Here is a 25,601-nt window from a genome sequence, read left to right as displayed (position 1 = left end):
GTTTTTCAAAAGCCTTTTGAGGCAAGCTAGCTAACCGTTCTTGCTCTACAACGTGGGTATTGAGAGAGATTTAACCTCAGGCTAGAGAGTCAGAAATTACATATAGGGAGTGTGGGCTGGGTGGGGATTACCTGTTTATTACTTTACCTCAAGGGAAGGTAAATCAGAAGAGCCTATTTACACACCGAGCCATTGCAACTTTCTCCTTTTGGTGCAAGTGAGAATGTCCTAGGGAATGTGGGATTGTGTTTGGAGGATGGGTGGAATTTTAGATAGGCATGTTGCCTGAGGAATGTGCCTTAGTGTTTTGCTATTATGTTACAGTCCAGATAACTCTGAATTCATTTCCCTTATTCTTTCAGCTGTTTTTCGAGATCATAATGCAGCAGAAAAATGAAAAAACATAGAAGACATTTGCTTTGGAAAAGAAGTCAGTTGCTGGCCCAGTCTAGAAGATGGACCACTGGATTTGGGGAGCTTGGGAAATACTGCTTCCAAAAGCAATTTTCCCTAGCTAAGAAGAACAGACAGAGTGCTCAGCTAATTGTGAGCTTAAATCACAACAAACTGTACAGAAAACTGCAGTGCAGAAGGAAGGCACTTGAGCTCCAAAGCAGGTGGGCTCCTGATGTGCCTCTAAATGCAGAAACCTATCAAAACCCTACTGTTGAACCATACAGCTTTCCTTACAAAACTACTGAGAGCAAAAAGATCCTGTCCCTATCGCAAAGCCGAAAGCCCATCTGGAGAAGCAGTAAGAAAACTCAACAATGAATCCTTTCAGAGTAAAGATCTCTTGAATGAAGAATTTGAAACTGTCGCTATTCTTAATAGCATCTCTGGCAATATCCATTATGTCTCATGTGGTACGCTGGATGGTGCTGCCTTACCTGTAAAGAAAGGTGGTTTTGTATATAGCGCGGAGGAGAGCAATAATGGTGAGGGCAACACAGTCCTAGTCGTTTTAAACAACTATAAAAGGAAATGCTGTTGCAAAGGGAGTGGAATGGAACTTGTGGCCCCTTGACAACTATAAAGAGGTCCAAATTTAACCATCATACTGTAAAAAAGAGATCTTTATTTATGATGCATAAGAAACTTTCTATGTTTAGGTTTCGGTATAGAATTATAAAATCCCCGGAACTTCGAGCAAGAGGCAAAACCTGCAAATTGAGAAAAATCAAGCCAAGGTGGGTGGAGAAAGTTACGAGGGACCATCAAGAGACGCTCCAGCGGGATTTTGAAAGTGGATTGTGTAATTGGCTTTCCTACTGGAAATCTAAAAGTAACCGTCTTTGCAACCGGTACAGCTTATCAGATATGAACAATAATACACCCAAATCTTTAGGTGAGGAGAACAAAATATGTGCACCTGAGATCTGCCGTACGCAGGATGCGTTACCACGTGCTGAGCTTTGTTCTGAGGAGCCAGCATCTGGAGGGCAGGATGGCAGCGCAGATGCTGTCCCACCAGAACTGCATGCTAGAGCTTCTCCGGAGCCAGAGACCTTGCACCAGGTGGAGACCAACGGGGCTCTGGCAGAGGATCATTGCTCTGACATTTTCGTTTCCATGGCAGGAAAAGAAATGGCTGTTTCAGGTCAAGATGATGCAGAATCTAATGAGGTTATGGGTGTAGATGGAATGATACTGTTGCAATCCTCCTTGCAGGATTCTGATGTCAATGATAATTTTGCAAATGGACCTTTATCCATGGAGCTGGCACAAAATGAGGACAGCTCTAGCCAAATGGAAGTAGAGGGCTCCTTAAACCTGGACATTTTTAGTGCAAAGTTACTAGATCACCCTTACTGTAAAAGTCCTCTTGAGGAGCCTTCACCAGAAAGCACAGGACTAAAATCAGGAACTCGGAAGGGAGGCAAAAGGAACAGTCAGAAAGCTTCCCGGGTGGCTGATGAGCAGTTGGCAACGTGGCTTTGTGGTATACCTTTTACATATCTTAGGGCTTTCAGGAGTTGCTGAAAACTGCTGGATGTATCGTGGAGTTCACATGTCGTGTTAATTCCTTTATTAAAATGGTTTCTTATTGTGAATTTTAAAGGGTGCTTAGCATAACACAATGAAATGAGGCTGCAAAGAAGAGAGCTGCATGAAGGAAGGACAAATCAATGCTTTTCTGACAAGCTATTTTGAGGGATAGTTGCATGGTGCCTCTGCTTCTTTTGTTTTAGAGAATACAATGTAATTTAATTGGAATCTTTGCAGAAAATTGTTGATAGACACTTAAAATTTCTTTTATCATATGATTTCAGAAGATGATATGGGGTTAAAACTTCTAATTTTTTAAATGATTGACAATTATTACTCTTAACTTGGTTTTTGAAAATCCTTAGTGTTCTCATGCTTCCTTCCAGCCTTATCTTATCTTCTCTTGCTCTGTCTTAGAATGAAACTAAATCACTTAATGAATCTCAGGTTTTAATAGCCAAATATTGTTCAGTGTCACTTAGTTTTCTCTACAATTGTTCATAGAGTAGGCTTAATGAATCTTATTAGACAATATTTTTTAAAAAGGCAAGACTAGTCTTAGCAAAGGTTCAGCAAAAAGGCTTTGGGATTTTTTTACTCAGTGCTGAGCATGCGGTATTTGATAGTCTCTCTAAAGAGGAACATGGTAAAAATAGTAATCGGTGTCTTATTTATGTATAGCAGCATACTATACGCATAGTAAGGAGGAGTAATGTAACACATTGTGCCACCTAGTACCATTAATATAATGTTCAAGTTCAGTGGTGTTCTGATAACTGAAGTCTTCCTTTGGAGAAATTGGCTATGATTTCCATAAACTTGAAGCTGATTATATTATAAACCTGAACCTGATTATGATTCCCATAAACCTGAAGCTGGTGTCAACTGGTGTTAAAGGGGTTGTTTGAATTTTGACATGCTCTGATTTTTGTGCCCACCTTTTTTTCCTTCAGTTTTGCAATTGATTCTCTAAAGCAGAACGTGAAGAAGGAGACATTGAACCTCAAAAGATGATTGAGCTTCCCACATCTATATCCGCAAGTTAGTGTGGGATGTGTTTCTCTCTGACTGGCGTTACATGATCCAGCAAGGACCAGGCGCTGTGTGAGAATTTGAGAGAAACTGTGGTACCACAGTGAACAGACCACTTCTGCAATGGAGTTTTAGAGTTTGTCCAGCAGAAAAAGGGATGTGGTCCTTCTGTAACAGTCAAGAACCAAGATTGTATCCGGGTGGCAAAGGTTAAAGTTTTGTGGTCCGATAGGCAGTCATGTTCTTGTTCATGGGAGGCCTGAATAACTTTAAAAAGTAAAATTAAGAAGACAGACAGCAAATGCACTAAGCTTTCCCACACTTGACAATTTTAAGAGAATTCTTACCTAGCTTCTGCATGAAAGTAGGTGAGACCAGTTTCCATTTTCTTCAGAGTTGAGGGTTCCTCTCTGAGGATTGAAGCCAAGTCTACGCTACATACACATTCATACTGATAGTATGGCACTTTGGAGTTTTCTCAGCTGAAAAGCTGTAAAGAAGAATTTTAATTTTTGTATAACTGTGTACAGGAGTTGTTGTCTGTTTAGGACTGTTGTTAATAATTAACTGCACCCTAAAAGATACTGCTAACCTCCAAGAGTTCGTAGGGTAGATGCATGAAGGAGGTGTGTTAGGGATGCTCTCGGGTTTTGAATTTCTCTGCAGCAGCTGAACTCGGATGTTAATGGGCTGCAATATTTAGTGCATCCTGATGTGCTATTAGGTGTCAAACAGAGCTCCATGATAAATCCTGTTCGTGATGGGTGTCTGATCTTGCACCAGGTCTGAACTTTGTATTTTCCTCCTTGAGTTATTCAGTTACACCAGCCCACATGAGGTCAGAGTCTAGCTAGAGGTTTCCTGGATCTCTGCTGCTGTTAGCTGTAACTATGAGAACAATCCTTCCTCTGTGTGTATGAATAAAAAGCTTTTAAAAATTTTATATATTAAAAGAGTAAGGTACACTTGTAAGCCCCATGCATCATCTATCTAGACTTGTAGCCAGAGTGAGAAATATCCTCCCTGTCACAGTCTGCTAAGGTGTAAGGGATAAAAGTTGTTAGACAAGTGTGTGGCAGAGTTGCAAGGAAGGTTATCTTCCCATGAAGAATGCTTCCTTGTCTGATCTCCCTCTTCAATCCTGCCTTCCTTCTGTCGCACATCCAGGTGTACTTCTTGCTATATCTTCACTGCCTTTCTTGGCTCTTTGTGTTTTGTTCTTGGTCTCTCTCCTTTCTTTTTTTATTCTTTTCTTACTGCTGTTCTTCTGGCACTTTTTTTCTGTTAGATGTTTCTCTCATCTTTCTTCTTCCCATCCTGATCTTTGAAAATTTCCAGGAAGTATTGTTAAAGCCTTAGTAAGCAGAGAGCTGAACATACACTGCACTGTCCAATGATGCTCTCTGCCATCACACCCCAGCCTGAGAAGAGTCCTGGAGTTTGGGTTAGTGCAATTTCCCTGGACTCTGATCTCAGATCCAGCTTTCTGTACACAGAACACGTGTTTTCTGCTGCATTTGAAAATTCATTTTCAGAAAGCTAGACAACTTGGTCTTTTTTCTGTTATTCACTAGCAAGTGTTGAAATCCTGTTTTCCATTCTCTTTCATTCTCGAAGTGGTTTTGGATGCTTGAGTGGGATTTATGTCTCCAGTGTTCCAGTCTTGTGTCTGAGGAAAAAAAAAAAAAAATCTATTTCCTAGGTTTTTTAATTCCTCCAGCATTCATCTCTTCATTATTTCCTAGTTAATATCTTGTTTCTGGTGTTATGGTTGCCCAGTGCTTTCCCAGGAAATGGCAGGCTGACACGGCTGTCTGTGTCACCTTAAATGCCATCCCTAGGATACAAGGGTAAATGAGTTAAACTTGCTGAGAGTCTGTCTGGTGTCTTTTCCGTTCGCTATGGTGGCAGCAGAGGAACTGAACAGACTGCGAAAACTCTGCCAACCAAGGCTGCTTACATTTGAGGAGAGTAATTCTGCATACCGTAAGGACAAGATACTGGGTTTTCAATGAAAACTGTTGCAGAAACTGATGGCTTTTCATGTTGCAGTAAAATTATTTAAGATGCTAATTGACATAGGCAGGGGGATGGATTCTCCTCGTAGCACTGGTATAATTAGTTTGATGTAGATATGTGTTTATATGGCAAGAATGGGGTCTGATCTTTTCCTGTAAAGCTGAGTGATCAGATTCCTGCTTTTTTAAATTTTTGTTCTCCTTCCCCTACCCCCGCTTTTATTTAATGTTGCCAATTTGGGCTTAGTTTTCTTAAATATATACTTGCCATGTGCGGTGCTGTGTGTTGGTTGGGTGCAGAATGATTGCTGCTCGTACTTGGGAGAAATGACTGCTTTATTAGACTAGTGAACTCGGAAAGTTTTTTATATGTTTGCACTTTCATTTTTCTGGTATATTTAAAGGATTCCTAGATGAAGTTATGAAGAAATATGGCAGTTTAGTACCACTCTGTGAAAAAGATGTCATGGGAAGATTAAAAGAAGTATTTAATGAAGATTTCTCCCATAGGTGTGTAGCAGTATCAAATTCTAAACTATTCTGTCAAATTTGTAAAGGACAAATTGCTTGCATTGCTACTGCACGCTCCATGTCTAACACCCAGCAGAACAGAATTCCATTTGACATGACCTTGACTATTTTTTTTTCTACCTTTTCAATCCTGTTTTAGAAAACCTTTTATCACCAGGGAAATCATGAAGTATCGGGAAAAACATCCAAAAACCTCCACTTGCAATTTCCGGGTCTTCTATAATAAGCACATGCTAGATATGGATGATTTAGCTACACTGGAAGGCCAGAACTGGCTGAACGACCAGGTCAGAGATGCTTGGTGTTTATGTGCGTCCTTACCCCTTTTTAGCCCATTTATCTTGGGATATCAGTTGTTCACCTTCTGCTACGTTATAGGCAGAATATCCTTACTTTACACTTAGTAAAGGTACTACTTAGAGAGGTAGAAGAAGTGGTGAGCAGCTTTTAGAACGGCAGGTGCAATGATAGTGATTACAAGTCTGGAGGATGGGAGGTCACAACTAAACTGTTTCCTTTTGAAGAAATGATGTTGCACTATTTTGAGAAAGTAGTGGCTACCCATATAGGTTTTAGCATCTTCCCCAAGCTCAAGCAGATTACAAGAAGAGCAGAGTGAAGCAGCAGGCTGTGTGGCCCACAGCCAAAAAACCAAGAAGGCTGCAGTGCTCAGGGCATGCACCAGTAGACTTAAGTTGAATTAAACTGCATTTCAGATTGAGGCAGACTTCAAGCAGCCAGTTACAGTCTCTCTCTGGGCTGACCACTGTTAGTTCCTGAGTGCTTGTCCTTCAAACTCCAGCAAAACATTACTATAATTGCTCACTTCCTTATTGCTGTTTTAAGTGTGAAGGGTCCTACATTTTATGGGAACTTGTGAATTTGGGTTTTACAAAATTATTCTGTACGTATTCAAATATTCACTAACTCTTACAGATAATTAACATGTATGGTGAACTCGTAATGGATGCAGTCCCTGAAAAGGTGAGGGGTTTTGTTATTATGCAAATATATCTAATGAGAGATTGAGAGGGAAGGGTGAAACATTGAATATTTCAGATACAGAATTGATATTTAGCTCAATGATGTTCTGAGGGGTTCCATTATAATTTGTTGCTATCTGCTGCTCAAATGTTCTTCATTTCCTGTGCTAAAATACAGTTTTCAGTGCTGTTGCTCTTGTTTCAGGAACTTACTGGATTAGCTCTGCAGGTGGTCTCTGTGGTAGCCTGATGTTACTGATGTACCTGTAGAAGACAGGTGCCCTGTTTTCGCCCATCCCACTCTCCTTTCTCCCCTAGAGGCTTCTGTCTCCGGCTTATCTGCTTCAAAAGTGCTTTATCCATGCCCTTGCTCACCAGTCTGGTGTTTCAGCTGAAATTTCTGATGAAGACAGATTTCTGCTGAGATGACAAACCATGAATGGTAGCATCTGAACCATGCACATGTGCTGCTTGCACTCGCCCACCCACCCACCTCGCAGCTGTGGGGGCTGTAACAGCTCAAACTGCGTCAGCTGCCTGCCTGGTGAATGTGAATTGATGCAGAGCTGCTTGGTTCCTCAGCAGTGTTGACTCTGCAGGACTCTCTTTGGTTTGTGCATCCTCAACAGAATGCTTACTGCTTTCCAACTGCAGTGTCTAACTGTTGGTGGCAGTTGAAAAAAAGAAAGGAAAAAAATAATCAAGAAAACAACCCCCCCTTCTGTGACTAAATTTGCAGCAGTGGCAATTATAAAAAGCCATCTGTTTACTAGTAGAGCTGAACAATTTTCAGGTGACACCACAAAGGAAGAACCAAACAAAGCCATTTTTAGATGAGCTCTGCAGAATGTAACTCTTAAAATCTTCAAGCTCAGAAGAAAGGGCGTTGTTGCTTTGATTGGTGGTGATGGTGATTCTTCATTAGTATTCTCTGTACTTCCTGAGTGTATGCTAGGGTTGTGGTATTGGAGATTGTATCTGTTTGCTTGTGCCTGCTTTTTCTTCATAGTGCATAATTGAAATCCTCATGGGAGATTTTGTGCTGGTACCTCAGAACGTGGTTTTGAAGTCTGTTGGCATAGCTAATGGGTGTTAGACTGTGTTTTCAGATGCTGAATTTTCTGACTTTTTTTTTCAAGTAATAACTCAAGCCTTCTACCACCTCTACACTAGCAGAATTATTAAAAACAGATGTTGCAGATTTCCATTGGTATTAATCTGTTCCCGTAATTGCAAGAGCTAAGCACAGGGAATAATAGTGTTAACCTGGAGCTAAATAATTTTTTTTAACATAAGCCTATGTTTTTTGCCATAAATGTAGGTTTTTAGTTACAAAATGGATGTGATATTACTTAAAAATCTTTTTAAATAGCAGAATATCGTTTTTGTCTGAAGCTGGTCATAGTAGTTGAATAAAAATGACCATGTTGGATTAAATCTCATAACTGTTTTGATAAATTTTTTCTTTCTTTTGAGTCTCAGAGCTTCCAGCAACTAAAAACAAGTTACTCCCTTCTCCACCACCTCTGCTTTGCCAGTCCAGTGTTCTCTTCCTTAATCCCTGTAAAGAACAACAAAAACTGTAACTCCTTATCCTGGTGTTTTTCTGCCAAGTCCGTCCCCAACAAAAAATTAAACATGATATGCCTGGAGATACAAAAGCGTAAATAGAAATGCTGCAGTGGCTCACATCATATACTATAGGAAAATAAGGCTTGCTTTATTTGCTTGCTGAAGAACAGCAATAGTTTAGGCTTGGCAAAGCCTTTGTCCCTACTGGGGTTCTATTTCTAAACCTGCATTAAATATTGCCTCATTACAAGTTGTTTTGTATAAATTATCCTGGGGGAAGGGGAATGACTGTGCATGAAGATTTCTGTGCTCATTCCTCCTCTCTCTCTTTTTTAGGTTCATTTCTTTAACAGCTTTTTTCATAGACAGCTCGTAACCAAAGGATATAATGGGGTAAAACGATGGACTAAAAAGGTATCCTTTAACTCTCTGTCGGCAGTGCTCTGGTTCTTTTGGGCTGGGTTGAATCTCTGACTTGAAACTGGGTTACCATGTGTTATCTGCAAAGGATGGGTTTGCAAAGGAGCTATACAAAGTGGGGAGAGGTTAATAAAAATAATAAGGTGGCACTATTCAAGTTAGTATGGTTATGTTGTGAAAATGTACTTTGAATGGCTTCATCTTCAGTGGTAGGTTATCTCTCTGTGTTTGTTCATGCAAGCTGTTAATTTAGCTGCAAGAAATGTCTCTTACTGCTCCTGACAGTGCTGAGTATGCTAATCTACAGGAGAGCAGACTTAATTCTGCTTCTTCCTTTTATCTCAAACTGGGATTGTTTGATAAAATCAAATTGTTACTCCCAAGTAACAGATACAGGTACTAGAAAGCAGAAATTAGAGACCCATGGTTAGTAAGACAAACTGTTGTTTGCATGACAAGAACAGAATTCACCTTGCTTTCCAGAACCCATACCAGATCATGGGTTGTGATATTTTCTGACGTAGCTAATACAAGAAGCAGTGCTTTCTTTTTTTCTGTGAACATTTGTCCTTTCTAATATGGGAGATGAGGCAAGACTAATCAAGGACCATGTTTGAATGTATGATCTTTCTGTTAAAGCACTTAAATAGCACACATCTGTGAAATGTTAGAGATGAACTCATTATCCAAATATAAAATCTATTCATACAACTTATTAAAATCTCTTTAAAGAGAGACTGAATATTGGTGCTTAATATTCCCAGATTATTTTTTTTAATGTTCTTTTTCTCCAGCAACTCAAGTTTTGCAAAAACCCCAAAAGTGAAGGTAGATTCTGAAAGCAGAACCTATATTCCTGTTGCTGCTGAGGAGGGACCAGATGAGAGCAGGACAGTTGTTTAGACGTTTACACTTAAATTCCTGAAGAAACTCTAAAGCAAGAATGAGAACTAAGCAGTTTCTGTTGGCAGGATTCAGTAGACTGCTTCATCCTGCAATACGCAATTAAGGGGAACTTGTTTCTGCTTTTTAAACACACCAGAGTATTGTACCAGGTTTTATAAATGTACTCTCCCTGGATACAGGAGGCCAGAGCCTAGAAGGACATGCTCTTCTGTGTCTAGCTGCAGTGTTTTCAAAGCTCCTGTTCGTGTCTGTCCCTTTTGGCCACCGATCAGATTGGCACTCTTGCTCTGATCCACTGTCACGTCAGCTAGCTGACTCTGCACTGTCTCAGTGAAGCAAATCTAGGTTGCCACCATTCTTTCTGTACATCAGGTCTTAACTAAAGACCCTTCCAGCTTTTGGCTGCCTCTTTCCACTCTTCTGCTACAGGTTTGCATACCTGCAGCAATCCCACAACTAGGGTCACGTGAGGACCCTTGAGCTTAGCATGGCTCTGCTATTGCTGGACATCACAGAAGGGGTAGTTCGTTTATCTTATTCCAGTTTTCCTTTGTGGGCTCAGCTTTCTGCTGGCTGACATCTCTCTGCTTCTCTCCAAGAATGATGGATCATTGTGTAGCGAGTGTGCTGTAATCTGGTCAGGAAGCAGTTTCTGCAGGTGGGAGCAGGGATTGTCGATGCTTGTGACAGTCAAAGTACTGTTGTGAGCAAGGCTTGGCTGATAACTGCTGTGAATGCTCAGACCTTTTTGTGTCTTCAGCTTCCCACTGTTACTCAAAAAATACACTTTTCTTTCCTACAAACGACCTGCATTTACCAGTAGTGCAGCAATTATGTACTGTTCAAATTGCACAGTGCTTAAAAAAAAAAAAAAGCAGCATAGAAGTCTTCCCACAGGATGAGTTCGTTTAGTTCAGTATTCTATTTTTGCTTATTTTCTGGACTGTACCACCAAAAACCCAGCAATTAGACACCCATTTCGAGAGGAGCTGGGAGAAGGAAAATCATGAAAGGCCCTGGCTTGGCTGGCTTCCAAAAGCATAAGGGCTCATCTGCCACACAGACACCAGGGGTGTTGTATCTGATCTACTTGTTCGGTACTTTAAGACCTTCTACCTTGTTTGCTTGCCTGTGACCACAGTACATCTGCTACAAAGTTAAGTTCAAGAAAGGCTGAATCTGCTCTGCCTTCACCCCCTCCTTTCCTCTGCTCACCAAAGCATCGTGCGCTCCTTCTCTGCCTTCCTCTGACAAGTTGCAGAGCCTGTGTTACAGCAGAGGGAGTCAAACTGCACCAACTTGCTGGTTTTGTGGGATGTTTGTAATCACAACTGCTTCATCTGTCACCTATCCATGAGGCAGTTCTGATAGAAATCAGTGGTGCTCACACTGCAGGAGTGTCATTACTGAATATACGTAGCTAACCCAAATTGAAGCTCGATTGTATTACCATCGTTACTTAAGAAATCCCACTTTGACGCAGATGTTAAAGTGCAACGTGAGCAGGATTTTGCCACAAATACAGTGGTGACTAACTCTGGTACTGTACAATGCTCCTTAGCCGCTTTCTGGGCTGTAACTGTATTTTTGTGCCTGCTAATAAGTTGTGTATGAGATAAACATGAGGAATGTGGTGAAAGAGTGGAGGGGGCAAAAGAAAACTTCAGTTACGGGATGGTGGAGAGGAGACTTAGATACGATTAATCTCTTGCTTGCTGTGTTCTGCCTGTGGAATTGTCTCTAACGTATATTGTTGTTCTTGCCAGGTGGACTTGTTCAAAAAGACTCTCTTGTTAATTCCTATTCACCTGGAAGTCCACTGGTCCCTCATTACTGTGAACATCCCCAATCGAATTATTTCATTTTATGATTCCCAAGGCATTCATTTTAAGTTTTGTGTAGAGGTAAGAGTGACAGCTGTGTCTGCAAAGTTTGAACTGTGTTCTTAAACAAACACACCCCCCCCTTTTTCTGTTCAGCCTTAAACTTTAAACGCAGTGTGTCTGTTGTTGTCCTGCTGTGTATGAAATGAGAATCAGTTTGTCCTGCTGAGGAGTCTGAAGCACAGACCTCAAGGGTCACGCCAGAGCTGGGAGCTGAGGTCAGATTGCCTATTGCCTAATTAGCCTGACCATGTAATCAGCACACCTTTTGTGGCTCTGTCTTGTCACTCCCGCAAAAAGCAGGGGCTCAAAGCCAAGTGCCATAGGGAAGCAGACTAGCCGGGGGGAGAGTCAAGGCAGTTCTTTCAACTGCTGAGGGACTTGTGTTTAGGAAATGATAAATTGTGGTCCTTTTAGGGGGAGGTTGCCTGGGTGAGAGAACAGGACTGAAGATGCTGTAGTGCTGCCCAGTGGGGTTTACGTGTTACTGTGCTATTAACAGCATGTTGCCTTTTTCCTCTGTCCGCATTGGTGCGGGGTGTGTACCTCTGATTATAACACGGCAACCTTTCGAAGCTGCAACCTGAACACTGGAGTTAAATTATCAGTCTTCCTGGTAAAGAGCAGCCAGAAAATTTTTCCTGGGACTAGCAAATTGTAATGACCCTCTTACAAAAGCTAATTTTGTCAACTTAATTGCTTGCTTGATGCAGCAGCCCTCTACTTTTAACTGTGTGTAGCTGTTGGCTTACAGAAGAGTTGTAATTATTGTACCCCAGAGAGTTCCCAGCTAGGACTTCTGAATGAAGATACTAGTTTCCTGCTGGCATTTGCTGAGGATGAAGCTAATGTTTGTTCTGGGAGCGAGAGACCTCACGGTCTTCAGCTTCTGAACTTGTGGCGTAAACCAGGGGTCCCTCTCAGCAGCCCTACAGTCTCTCCTGCAGTCTTGCGATGTGGCCTCTCCCATCCTACTCCAGGCAAGGCATTTGCACTTAAATGTCTCACAAACATGAGACACTTTTATTCCTGCCCTTTGTAGGGGAAGGGGGGCCAATACCCAAAACTCTACCGTGATCCACCCACTAAGGTGAATGTTAGTGTGCTGGAGTGTGTTTAAATTGTGCTATAAACCACCAGCCTGTTTACAGAGAAGTAGAAGAATTTGCTTAACCCAAGACCATAGGCTCATTTATCTTGCTTCCTTCTCTTCGCTTATGTTAGACTATTTTTTCCTGTATGTCACTAAAGCTCTCCCTGGAGCTTTGTTGATTAGCTGCAGAACTCAAAGTGTTTTGTGTTGAGATTCAGGCAGGAAAATGCTATCATATCGAATGTAAGGGTCTTGGTGTCAGCCAAGTAAGCCAGGAGAGAACACATGCCAGACTGCACTGTGTGTCTCTGCATGTCTGAGAGCGCTCTGGCTCTGTGCCTGAGTGCCACAGCTAGTCTAGTATTAAGTATACCAGTGTACAGTGGGGCTGAGGGGTGTTAAAGCTCCCCTTGATAGACCAAAATGAGCCTTGATGGTAGAAGGCACAGTACCCACCAAAGTTCATTTCTTTACCTCTAGATCTGAGCTCAGCTCCTAGTGCTAATGCTCACCTGAAATTTGTCCTCATTGTCAAAAGGATACCAGCAAAGATGTCAATGTCTCTCTCCTGTTCTTTAGCTGGTGAATAATATTGTTGCTTTTTTTCCATTCCTTTTTAAAGAACATTCGAAAGTATTTGCTGACTGAAGCAAAAGAGAAGAATCGCCCCGAGTTTCTTCAGGGTTGGCAGACTGCTGTGACAAAGGTAAATGGCAGCACTTCGAGCCCTGGAGTCTGACTTTCTGGGAGATTTTAGGAGGCGGATGCTTGTCCTGGTTTCAGCTGGAATAGAGTTAATTTTCTTCCTAGTAGCTCGTATAGTGCTGTGTTTTGGATTTAGGGTGAGAATAATGTTGATAACACACTGATGTTTTAGTTGTTGCTAAGCAGTGTTTACACTAAGTCAAGGACTTTTCAGCTTCTCATACTACCCTGCCAGCGAGGAGGCTGGGGGGAGAGGGGGACACAAGAAGCTGGGAGGGGACACAGCCAGGACGGCTGACCCAAACTGGCCAAAGGAATATTCCATATCATATGATGTCATGCTCAGTATATAAACTGGGGGGAAAGCTGGCGGGGGGCCGCTGCTCGGGAACTGGCTGGGCATCAGTCAGCAGGTGGTGAGCAATTGCATTGTGCATCACTTTTGTGTATTCTAATTCTTTTATCATTATTGTTATTATTTTCCCTTCCTTTTCTGTCCTATCAAACTGTCTTTATATCAACCCACGAATTTTACTTTTTTTTTTTTTTTTCCGATTCTCTCCCCCATCCCACTGTGGGGAGGAGCGAGCGAACAGCTGTGGGGTGTTTAGCTGCCTGCCGAGTTAAACCACAACACTTCTAAACCCATATATTTGTACAAGTAGCAAATTGTTTTATGCTGACCATGTGGAGAGTGCTAGGAGCGACACAGGTGGTTTCACATGGGATTTAGAGCTTTGTCGCTCATTCAGCTCCCACCAGGTCTTTAATACTTTCTGCAGGTGACTTGGTGATCTGAGCCTAATTTCTGGACAATTAAATATCCGTGCAGCAAAACCTGTAGCTGGTGCCCATGTTGGCACAAGGTCAAGGACTGAATGAGCTGGGGCCTCAGCTTCCTCACTTCTCCCAAAAGGACTGTTCTGAACTATGCCAAATGGATGGGATTTGATGAGGGAGGGAACAGGCTAAAGCTGCTACTGCCTATATTTTATATTTGCTGTGGATAGAGGGCTTTGGTCTCCAGGGCTGTTTGTGGCACATTGCATTTGATCACAAGTAAACAAAGTCTGGCAACAATAAAAGGGAATAACTTGTGTGTAGTGTAAATGAGGGAATATGTGATTTGCGTAGCCATCCCATAATGGCTCCAAAGATATAAAACAGGTCATTGCACACTAGACATACTCCCAACAGCTCCCTCCTCGCACAGGTTTATTTTTAGATGCTGATACAACGATGAAATGATTCCTCTCTGCACTCATGCACACCCTGTGCAGTCAGTTTGTCCTCCTGCATTCTGTGAGGTAGAAGATCTGGGAGCTGAGGAAAAATAATTACTTTTCCTCTTCAGGTGCCAGAGACATAGCAGCACTAGTGAGTGGGACTTAGTAGCTCTGCATATCAAAATTGAGCATGTTTGAAGAAATAATGAAGGTTGAAATGAGACTGCCTTGCTCGGTCCTGTCACCTGATGATGTACTACTCTTCATGTTCTTTGAGACCCTTTGGTGTGGCTGGGGGAGGAAAGCCACTGCTGGTAGCATGGATGCTGAGAGTAATCTTCCTCTAGGCCTGTGTGACTTTGCTGATATAGTTTGGTCCTGTGTAAAGCAGATAGTGCTGTACAAACATTTATTTAAACTAATTGAGAAGCTGTTCTGTGTAGGTCACTAAAAGAAAATAAACTTGAAAGAAAGATTTGTTATTTGTTTTCTGTCCTACACTATATATTTTTCTAAATGTTAGGTGTTATTCTAACAAGGTGTTGAGTGTCACCTTGCAAAAGTTGGGATCAGAATAAGTAATTACAACTCCAGTTTCTAGTGCTGCAGAACAGCTAGCTCTGAGAACGAGATACCTGATCGTTTTGCCAAATCTCCTTTTGGACTTTAAGCAGGATGTAGAGAATAAAAGGATAAGTAAAGATCTAACATGTCTCTTCTTGTTTCTTTTCCTTTTAGTGCATTCCACAACAGAAAAATGACAGTGACTGTGGGGTCTTTGTGCTCCAGGTAAGAGTACTGCTTTTTAAAAATCAGTGGCCTGTATTGTTCATATAGTAAGTGTCCTTTTTTTCAATTGAGCCTTTTCCTTTTCCTCAGTACTGCAAGTGCCTCGCCTTAGACCAGCCTTTTCAGTTCTCCCAGGAAGATATGCCCCGAGTGAGAAAAAGGATTTACAAGGAGCTGTGTGAACGCCAGCTAATAGACTAATAAAATGCAGCCAACCTAATTTCCCTGGCATTTCTGACAAGTTGCAGCTGGTGGTTGTGTACTTGAATTTCTGAAAACTTCCGTGAATTTTGAGCGATTCTCAGCTGAGTGGTGTGGCCACTGTTGTTACCTCAATTTTTTGACAAGCTCTTTAACTGGCAGAACATAACAGAGCTGCCATAAAATATTCCTTATGTCAGTTTGGTTCTCTTATGTTCTTTCCTGTATTTAATATTTATTATCTCAGCATGCATATAGGCAAAGCATGCAACTAAAACCATAAAACTGTAGATTTGGTGCACCTTTGAGATGTAGCTAGAAATGACAAATACAGGCGACTTTGTCTGGAAACATAAAGATGCATGATATGTTTTCTGATGCAATAATGCTTTGAATGTATCAAAAAAAATCAATGCCATAAAAAGAACAGCTAGAACCTATTTGATAGTTCCATTGTCCCTGTTGTGGCTGTATAATATTGAATTACCACTTTTTGGGGTGGCTAAACTCATTTACAGATTTAATTTGTGGAGACCTCTCTTTTAAATAGTTCAAGTTGCTAATAAAGTTTGTTCTGTTAACATTTATCCAGCTGTCATTATCAGCCTGTCCCTATAGATAAAAAGCAGCCTTTGCACAAATAAAGCTTCAGCACTTGTCTGTATCATAAAAAGTACAAAGGTGTTCAGTCAGTCTGATTGATGGTATGTTCCTATATGCTGCAGAAGTCTCCATGATGTGTGTATTAAGGAGAATTATAAAGCTGGCCGTGAAGAGTCACAGCTTAGATACTAAGATAAACTCCTTGGCTGTAACTGCTTATATCTCACATGGCTTTGGCTCATTTTTCAGTTCCACAGTATGCAGTGAAATGTACCATTTCGGCATCTCTCCCTTCAGCTCTGTCTTCAAATGACCTCCCTTCAAGCTTGTCGTGTTTAACCTCCCATTGGCTATTGCCTTTGTTCAAATATAAATGAATTCCTTTCTGCTGCATCTGCTGTTTGATTGTCTCAAACATCCCTAGTTTTGTTTGTGTTCAGTAGCACCGATGGGTCTGGTTGGGAATAATAGCACTTGTGGTGGGTGCTGTACAAACACAACAAGATTATGTCATTCTGCTCCGGAGGGATGGGAGGCTGCGAGTCCAGCACTGAACTTTGCCGTATTGCTGCACTGGGCAGGGATAAGTGGGAGCAGTGGATCTTGAGACTTTTGGTTTTTCACCTTGATCTGTAAACTATGATGTGCTCCTTGCTGAAGAGAGCTACTTTTGTTTGAAGAGACTGTTGTATGGGACTGCTACACCAGCAAATGTCTTTGCTGTGTTTTTCTGCCAGATAAAGGAGTGAGCCCAGAGGAAAACTATTTTCAGTGCTAAACATCATCTGTTGCACAGCTTCACTTTGTGTCTGTCTGTAGCCCTGACTTCTGATGGAGGAAAACCACTTTGACTTCCCTGTCTTGCAAATTAATTCAGGCTTGAGCTAAGCCAGGTGCAAATCCCTCCTAGATTACGGGAGGGAGCAGAGAGAAGTGAGGGAGTGCCAAGCGCAGTCAGGCCAGGAGATGGAAGTGTGTGCGTGCTGTGTTGTGCTAGAGAAGGAGGTCCTGCAGTATCCTCGTGTGTTCCCGCTTCCCCTTGTTGGCAGCTGGCAAGGGCTGGCTTAATTTAGCAAGATAAGGAAGGCCTTAAGCACTTGGTTAGATAATTTAAACAAGGAACTTCCTGAATCAAAAAGAACCTTAAGACCCAAACTGGCTAAATGTACACTTACCCATGGTGCGGAGGACCTCACAGCACATGGTTTCTTTGTGTTTCCCTGAAGTGTTACTGATACAAACAGCAGCACCTTCTTGGGGCAAGTGACTGAGAGCAGTGGACGGTGACTTCCATGAAAATTGAAACTTGGGATGTAGTTTCTCACGTGCTAGGGTAGAACATGTAAGCCAGTGGCTGCCATTCTTGTCTTCTCTCTGCACTGCTATCACATGAGTGGTCCAAATGCTGCCATGTGGTGGGACCAGCTGAATTGATCCAGGTTAAAACTCACTCAGCGAAAAGGCTGCTCTTAACCCAGAGGACAGAGGAGTTCTCGGCTCAGTGTAACTTGTCACTGAATGTATATAGCAGCATGAACGAAGAGGGAGAATTGGGTGACCAAGAGGAGACATGAAAGCAGTGCCAGCTTTGGATGCATGCAAGTGAAGCTATATCCTCAAGCAAGACTCCCTGCAGAAAGGGAGTGAAATGCAGAAAGGGAATTGCATAAGCAGGTTGCCTTTGTTTTCAGAACTTAAGCTATTTGGTAGGGAAGTTTGAAAGGTGTGCTGTGACAGTGTGCCAGCCCGGGAGACTCGGTGCCTCCACGGAAGACCCTTATTTTTTGTGGAAGTTGCCTCGTTGATGGATATTTTTCATTGCATGGGAATGTGCTGGAGCACTGGACCACAGGTAGTCCTTTCCTGAAACTTGGTGCCTACTGCTGGTTGGTAGGAATCCATTTTCCTCTATATCAGAGGTTGGGAGGAGTCTTTAATTGTGATCCCTTTATCAATGGCATCAGTAAAAGCACGGTATTTCTGTGAACTTTGTCTTTAATGGGAACATGGACTCTTTGAAGCAAGCACATATGTGTACCAGATCATTTGAGGGGAGGGGGGTTTGCATTTGAATCTGCTGCCTTGTGAATTGGGGAACAGGGAGGGGAAAGATGCATGTTGGAAAGTGCTTCTTATGTGCTTTCTTGTCATCTAGAGGTTTGCTGACAAGTGTTCCAGTTGGTTATGGGGCAGTACAGAGGAGTTGCACTTGAGTCTCCAGCTATGAACACACCAGTGAGAGGCCTCTGGAAAAAAAAAAGGAGGGGAAATTGAAAACAGAGCTAATGTAAGCAAAGTATGTTGGTGCAGGGTTGAAATTAATCACAGGCAGTCAGAATCTCAGACTCTGTAATGGTGTATCCTGTGAAACTGGACTAATTAACTCCTCCTTGAGAATGTCTTTGATGCCTTAAAGGAGATGGACTCCATAATCTGTAGTCATTTTACCAGTTCTTAAAACATTCAGAACTATGTAGAGTGTTTTTATTATGAGAGGCACATTTATGTGGATGTAGTTACGGCTGTTAGCAATTCCATTAATGTGATCTTCAGAATTTCATAAATCACTCTGAACTGGTTTGGCTGATGCTTAAATTTCACGACTTGTTCCGAAGAGATTGTCTCGCTGTGCTGATTTATACAAATAGTCCCAGAACTGGTGGAGCCTCCATCTCGTGCGTGACAAATTTAAGCTACCTGAGTTGTAATAAACCTTAAACACAATTGGAAATAAATTATTAGTTTGCATTTTGTTTGCTTTAATCTATAGTTTAAAATGACTGTGCAGCTGATATAAATCAAAAAATGCAAAATGTGGCCTTGATTCTGCAAGGTAAGTAGAGAGATGCCTATTGCTGAGCTGTTAGGTACTTGCAGAATGGAGGCTGGACGTTTGTGCTATCTAATGTGCTGTTGCTCCATTCTTACCTGGCCCTCCTGAGTGTGAAGGTGATATTTTGAATGTGTCACTTGCACTGATTACCAAGCCAGACAGGCTTGCAAAGAGTTGCTGGCTTGCATTGAATCTCTAGCGTAATGCTTAACCTGTCTTTACTTTCTCGGAGTTTTGATTGGCTTTATCTACTGTAGCATTTATTCAAGTTGATGTGAAAATTTAAACCTTGGGAAGTGACATAGGCTTAACTCTACTGAGCAACAACTGTGTTTTGTGGGTGTGTTCTTGCATCGAATGAAGCCCATGTTTCTGTGAAGTAATAAAATTGAGTTTTACCATAAACCCTATTTTCTTTCAGCGCTTTGGTTTCATTTTAATTTGAAAAGCAACTGATGTGATGGTTGAGAGAATGTTTGTAGCAGCTTGTTTTGGGATCTATGTTATTAGGAGAAGCCTCTCCAGTTGATTAGTTCAATAACTCTGAACCGTACGCTAATGATGCTCTCTGTTCCATAGCACTGCAGTGATATAACTTACTGTGGTTTGAGCTGTGACAACATACAAGATTGGAGATGTCACATATTGCATAAATAAGGGTGGAAATCTTGCGTTAGACACTTTCTACTAAGGTGGCATTTAAAAAACACAGATCTGTCAACAGAACAGGTAGGACTTAAATTGCTTTTCTAGATCAAACTAAATTAATGCTGCTCTTGTATTGCTTGTTGATTTAGCTGTGTAACTATAGAGTTAAATCTTGTCTTTGCTGAATTTTACAAAGCTATACAGCTTGTGAATTTGTGATAATGGGAGGAATGAAGGCTTAGCGAATGTCTCTTTAAGCTATTAATCATGAGACTGGCAGCATCATTGTCTTTATTACATTCATAATTTAGAAATCCTATCATGGAGGAGGAAACATGGATGCTTGTTAAATATGTTCTTCAGTGGAAAGTACTAAGAAATCAGATCGTTAAAGTACAGAATCGTAAGAGACACTAGAGCCTTGCCAGAAACAATAATTACTATTTATATGTAATAGGCACTGGGAGGGAAAGAGATGAGTCTGATTTGCTTGTGCCTGAACTTAATGGATTTTATGAGTAACCAACTAGAAGGATGTGGGGATTGAATTTCGTTTTCAGAGCATGTAATATTACAAACTATAGAGCTAAAAACTGTTGCAAACTGAGTGAAATATCTTGAGAAATCAACTGGTTTGTTGTTTCTCAACACAAGTAAGCAGAACATGTGCAAAGCAGCTCCAGCTCCTGCCTGAAATTCTGATGAGTTCTTATTCTTAATTCTTGTGTTTGATTTCAGCATTGCTGGTAACTTATCTCCCCTAACGTGGCACTTTCTTGAGGTTGCAGACCTTACCTAATGCTTAGGTTACCTGGGGTTCTTTATGGGCAACTTTGGGAAGTGGCCAAGAGGAGGAGGGATCAAAAATCCATTGGGGAATCTCTTTGCACCGCCTTGTGATAAATGTGTTGTGGCAAGAAGGGCAGGGGAGAAACTGAGCTTTAAATAGGATGTATTTAACTGGATAATGTGGGTCAGGTCATGTTTATGGTACATGAGCCTGATACAGACAAGGAGCCGTCTTGTTTATGGAAACCTTTGGGATGAGTGGGAGAGAAATGTGGGGAAGAGATGCCTTCTGCAGGGACAATTGCTCTGCTGTGCGCATAGGGAAGCTATGTCTTGCTTCAAGCCGGTGCATTTTAGATCAACTTAATGCACACAGCAACTGCAGCAAAGGAGGAAACCCTCCGCAGCGTTCAGCTGAACATCACGTTTGTTTAGGACAGTCATGGCTTGACAATTTATCCTCAGCATCTCTGACAGCTCCAGCCCATTGAAAAGCAGACAAGCATGCTTCTGCTCCACTGCAAACACCAGGGCTGCCCGAAGGCTCTTACAGATTAAGTCGATTCCAGCTCACCTTTCAGTTCCTGGCTTCTTTGGGGTTTCAGGGTTGAGCTTTTTTTGTATTTAAAGAAGTCTGAGGTACAGAAAAGTTTTAAGGTGTATCTTCAATAAGTATATTCCCTTCTCATTCAGGAAACTTGTCTTTGGAGATCTGCTTTTAGTTTTGCATACTGAAATGCTTCTGTTTCTCACACAATTAGTACAAGGCGGCAATCTGTAAATGCTGCTATTAATGGGCAGAAAGAGACTTCAGGGCTTAATTTTTGGCAGAGTTGTTTTGTCCTCTGGTGGATCACACTTCAGATGAATGGTTTTTTCCTTTAGAACATAAATATAGCTAAAAGATGCTATATTCGCTTTAGGCGAATGAAATGCAGTGCCTTAAATTTATGTCCACTTAGGATTCTAAGTGTCCCCACTGGGGACACTTGATTGTCCCCAGTCAGGATGCCCAGTCTTTAGAAGGGACTGGGATGTGCGTTGAGAGGATCAGTGCTATTTAGAAAACAGGGAGCATACGGGTTCAGTTCCCAAAATCACCGTTGGATCATTTTACCAGAACATACATGAGAAACTGAGCATTTAGGTCCTGGTGAAGTTCTTGGCAAGGCTGTAGCTTGTGGCCTTTCCTGTGGCTGTGGGGGTACCCTGGGTGCAGCGTGAGTCAGATGGTTCTTCCCGGGGTACTTTTTGACCACCAGATGTCACGCAAGGACCACCAGAACAGCGTGTGCTGCTGCACGCTCCAGCTCCCCGCTCATGGATTGACCAAGCCATGATGTCTTCTGGTTGCGTGTCGCCTGCCACGTTGGTTGTTGTCTTTTCACATGTTTCTCAGCAAAGTCTGCACCGCGCTTGCAAAAAGAATGTGTATGTTAAACCAAACGCCCCCCCCCCCCGCCCCCTTCCATCCGCCATCAAATCCACTGAAAATCCCTCTGTATCAAACATGTAAGTGTTTGGCTCCCGCACAATTACTCCGGAGTCCCATCAATTTTACAAATTGGCCGAAACATTTTTTGGTAGAGAAGTCTTGCATACCAGAAGTCTTTAGTCTCATCAAACTGCTGCCCTACCATAGATCATGACTGTTATTTTTATAACTCTGTATTACCATGGCAAATGCTGGGGGGGAGGGGGGAAGGGAGAAACCACATCAGTAGCAACTCCTGTCTGATTTGTGGTCATATGCTTATAACTTGACATGGTTTTGCAAATAACTGAACAAAACCAGGAATTCATTTGGGGGGGGGGGGAACCAGCAAAACTCAAAAAAACTGCTGCATCAAATATCTTGTGTGGAGAGTCTGACTTGCTCACAATTTGGATCTTTTAATGGAAAATGGTTCAGGGCAGGAATGGGAACCGGTTGCCCTCTGTTAGGCAGTTGGGGCTGTGCTGTGGCTGTCAGCCACTGCCGAATGCTGTGACAGCCTCTGGGCCATGAATTTTTTTGAATTTTTATTTAATTGCTGGTGTCTGCTCAGGCTTTATCCTAAATTTAGTAACATTCAGTGCTGCTTTTTCTCTGCAATACCTTTATAAATTCTCATATAATCTGATCTCTAATTTTAAAGCCATCTGTCATTTTTGAGCTGTATATTTTCCAGCTTTAAAAGGTCTTGTTGAAGGAAAATTTAAATTCAAGGCCTACTGAAAATGCATTTTTCTTTAAATTATTCATTGGTTAAAATGTCTTTGAACTTGTGTTTGCGTAGCTGGTGAGACTAGGGGGGCAGATGGTGGGATATCTGGTTAGTCCTTGCACAGATGCCATATACATGCACTGCTCGGCTTGGCTGCCGAGCCCCACAGCAGCAGTGGGAGCTTGCTGCATCGACACCTCACCCTGGGACCAACCTTCAGATGTGTCCCCTGTCTGTCACGTGCCATCCTGTTCACTAGGTGGCATTGCTTCCTAGCCTACAAGCTTCTAAATACTTCATTAATTATGCTAATCCACGCGGTGGACGGAAAGCGAACTGCACTGCGATAGCTTTGCCCTTGTATCCTTTTTATTCCATCTACTGTGCTGATGGGATTTCTTGGGTTGACAGACCTGCAGCATCCTCATCCCAGTTGTTCAAGTTCTGGGTCTAGGGAAGGCTTTGGCTTGGAAAACTTCAAAGAGCCCGTTGGGAAAATACTGAACGTACTGACCTTGCTGTTGGTAGCCAGCTCTGTGGTCCTAATCCATGAAAGTCATTGCCCTCCTCAAGTTATTAACCTGGTTTATCATCTTTACTAAAAAATGTTAAAGTAACGTACTTGCTGTGTGGGGTAGCTGGAGCGGGGTTGGTGAAGTCTTGCCTGTCCTAGAGCAGGAGCTAAGTGTGTTGATGTGGGGATCCTTTCCAACATCTGACCAACCAGAGGGGCAGTAGGAGAGCAAGGTGCTCTGGACAGTAATGAGCTACTACCCATCACTTGGGTGTTTGATGGAAATTTGTTCATTTGTTTCCCAGGTAGCCCTGTTATTTTACATTCTTCTGCCCTTCCCTGCCTTCCTCCCTCCCTCCCTCCTCCTCCTCCTCCTCTTAGCATTAATGATCAGATCAGTCAATTAAGGGCTGAAACACAGTGGATTTAAGATGCCTGTCTGTTGCCAATGGGAACTAATTGGAGCCTTTGGTAGGCTTTAGAACGAGGAGAGGAATTTTGGCTTTACAGGCTCATTTTAGAACCAGGAATACTTGGTTTGTACACGGGACATCAAAAAGGAAGACTGCAAGGTCTCTGTAAGGTGTAGCTCTCACCTCCATAGGTGCCAGCCCCGAGGTGTGTGAAGTCGCAGGAACCCGCCAGGCTGAGAACTGCTGAACCCGCTGGAGGGGACGGATGCAAAGCGTGGCTGAGAGCAGGGTGCTGCCCTCCGAGGAAGGCGGTAGCACCCCTTCCCAGCCGTTATGTGAGTACCTTCCAGCCCTGAGTTTCAAGAGTACTTCTCAGCTTGCAATATTGATGCTCTCTTCCCTTTGCAAACCGTGGAGGTGAGGTGTAACATCGGAGTTAAGACCTCCTGATGCAGCTTAGTTCTGAGCTGGGCAGGACAGTCACTTCTCACCTGATGCTGGAGCCACACTGGGCTCAAGCATAGCCTCACTTTGCTCTGACGAAACAAGACAAAGTAGTTTTTGAACATGACTATTCATGAACGAGCAAGATAAAAATAAATGTAAATTGAAGATCCTGTTTCTCATGTGTATTTTATTAAAAACTACAGAGTTGTTCATTCTTGCTGTGTAGTATAATTGCTAAAACATGATTTGTAACCAAATATAGCTGCTTGCATTAAATATGGCACTACTTCTTACTAGGGAGGATGATATGGTAAAGGAATGCTCATTTAAACAATTACATAGTTCAGTTTTTGTATTCAGAACCTTAGCTTCTTCGCTTTTAAAAAGATGAACATAACCTTTAGATGTTTTTTAACTTGAATTTTGTTGAACTGCACTTGGATGAAGAATGGTATGCAATTAAAATAAACAATATACTTTTAAAACTGGTTAAATACAGAAATGAAGCTTGTCAAACCATGTTTTGCATTTGTAAGTGATTGAGTAAAAGGTAATGAATGTGACAGATTCTGGTCACAACAGGACGATGACGCCTTTCATCAGGTGTCCAGGGCCTCTGTAGACATGGAGAGGATTTCCACCAGTCACTTATGAGAGACCAAGGGCTTACATTTACTGGTTTAGTACCTACAGCTTTTTGAAATGGTTTGTGTGCCTTTTTTTCCTCTGAAATTCTAGAATTTGTAGCTCTTATCCTTCCGTAGTTGACTGAAATTTGCTGGGTGAGCAAGGACGGAAGACTCCCTGGTTTCCCAGTTCCTTCTGAGCTGGGGTGGGTAAAGATCAGCTTGCCCTACGCTTGGTGGCTGGACTGGAAACTGGTGGCATTAGGAGATGAGCTTTCTGTGTGACAAAATGTGCAGATGTTTACACTGAAGTATATAAATTCATCCTTTGTTCCAGTCTAAAGATTGATATGATGTTTTAGTGTGGGACACAACGCACTTACCTAACGAAAGCATTAGCTGTATTCTAAAGTTAAGGATGCTGCTTTCTGGTTTTGTAACCTGTTGAAAATCCCACATCCCTGAAACCGTGACGACTGAGGAGCAAAGGCAGCATATCTCTACTTAGGTAATAGATTACACTTAATTTTTTGCCTTGATGTGTGCTGTTGCATTCAATTTTAGAAACAGGTTGTTTTTTAAAAATCACATGTGAATGTTTGACTCAAATCACCTGAAGTTAGCCTTTTTTAAAATCTAGTTGTTGATGACCCGAGAGAAGACAGTGAAGGCTGCGAGTTGGTTGCTGTTGTGCTATACATGGCATGGTTCCCGAGACCTCCTCGTTTCTCTCTTGCCCTCAGCTGAAGGTTTTAAACATTTGCTGGCTGAAGCTCGGTATCAGCTGGAGAGCCGGTGTGTTGTGGCAGTCCTAGCGTGCAGGAAAATGCCTTTTCAAACCTCCTCCCTGGTGTTTCCCAGGGACTTCAAGAGCCAGTTGTATGTCCACATCTTTCATTCCTAAGGACCCCTCTGGTGAGAGCTAGATATAAGCTGTTTCCGAGATGTGTCTAAAAATCAATAGTCCTGGAAAAGAATAAACAAGTTCCCTCTGATTTGAGATGAACGTCTCCAAGAGCCTGCAAATGGCTCTGGGGAGGACCATCAAACCCATCCTCAGCCCCACCCCAGTGCCAGAGTTTTCATTTGGAGGAAAAGAACAATTGCATTTAACTTGAAATGCTCTGAGGAAAAGATAACTCTTATTAGAATTAGAATTAAAATTAGAATTTT

General features: G+C 42.1%; 1 protein-coding gene across 1 annotated transcript; it reads left to right on the top strand.

Moving 5' to 3' along the window:
* Positions 1-918: 918 nt before the first annotated feature.
* SENP5 (SUMO specific peptidase 5) lies at positions 919-18,023 on the top strand. The gene is made up of 9 exons (XM_050902283.1): positions 919-1,942; positions 5,444-5,549; positions 5,710-5,857; positions 6,507-6,554; positions 8,462-8,539; positions 11,218-11,355; positions 13,050-13,133; positions 15,097-15,147; positions 15,238-18,023. The coding sequence occupies exons 1-9, from the start codon at positions 985-987 to the stop codon at positions 15,346-15,348; spliced, it is 1,722 nt and encodes a 573-aa protein (XP_050758240.1). The 5' UTR covers positions 919-984; the 3' UTR covers positions 15,349-18,023.
* The last annotated feature ends 7,578 nt before the right edge of the window (positions 18,024-25,601 follow it).

This window comes from Gymnogyps californianus, chromosome 10, assembly GCF_018139145.2.
Source record: "Gymnogyps californianus isolate 813 chromosome 10, ASM1813914v2, whole genome shotgun sequence".
Classification (NCBI taxonomy): Eukaryota; Metazoa; Chordata; class Aves; order Accipitriformes; family Cathartidae; genus Gymnogyps; species Gymnogyps californianus.
This window is presented reverse-complemented; position numbering and strand designations above follow the sequence as displayed.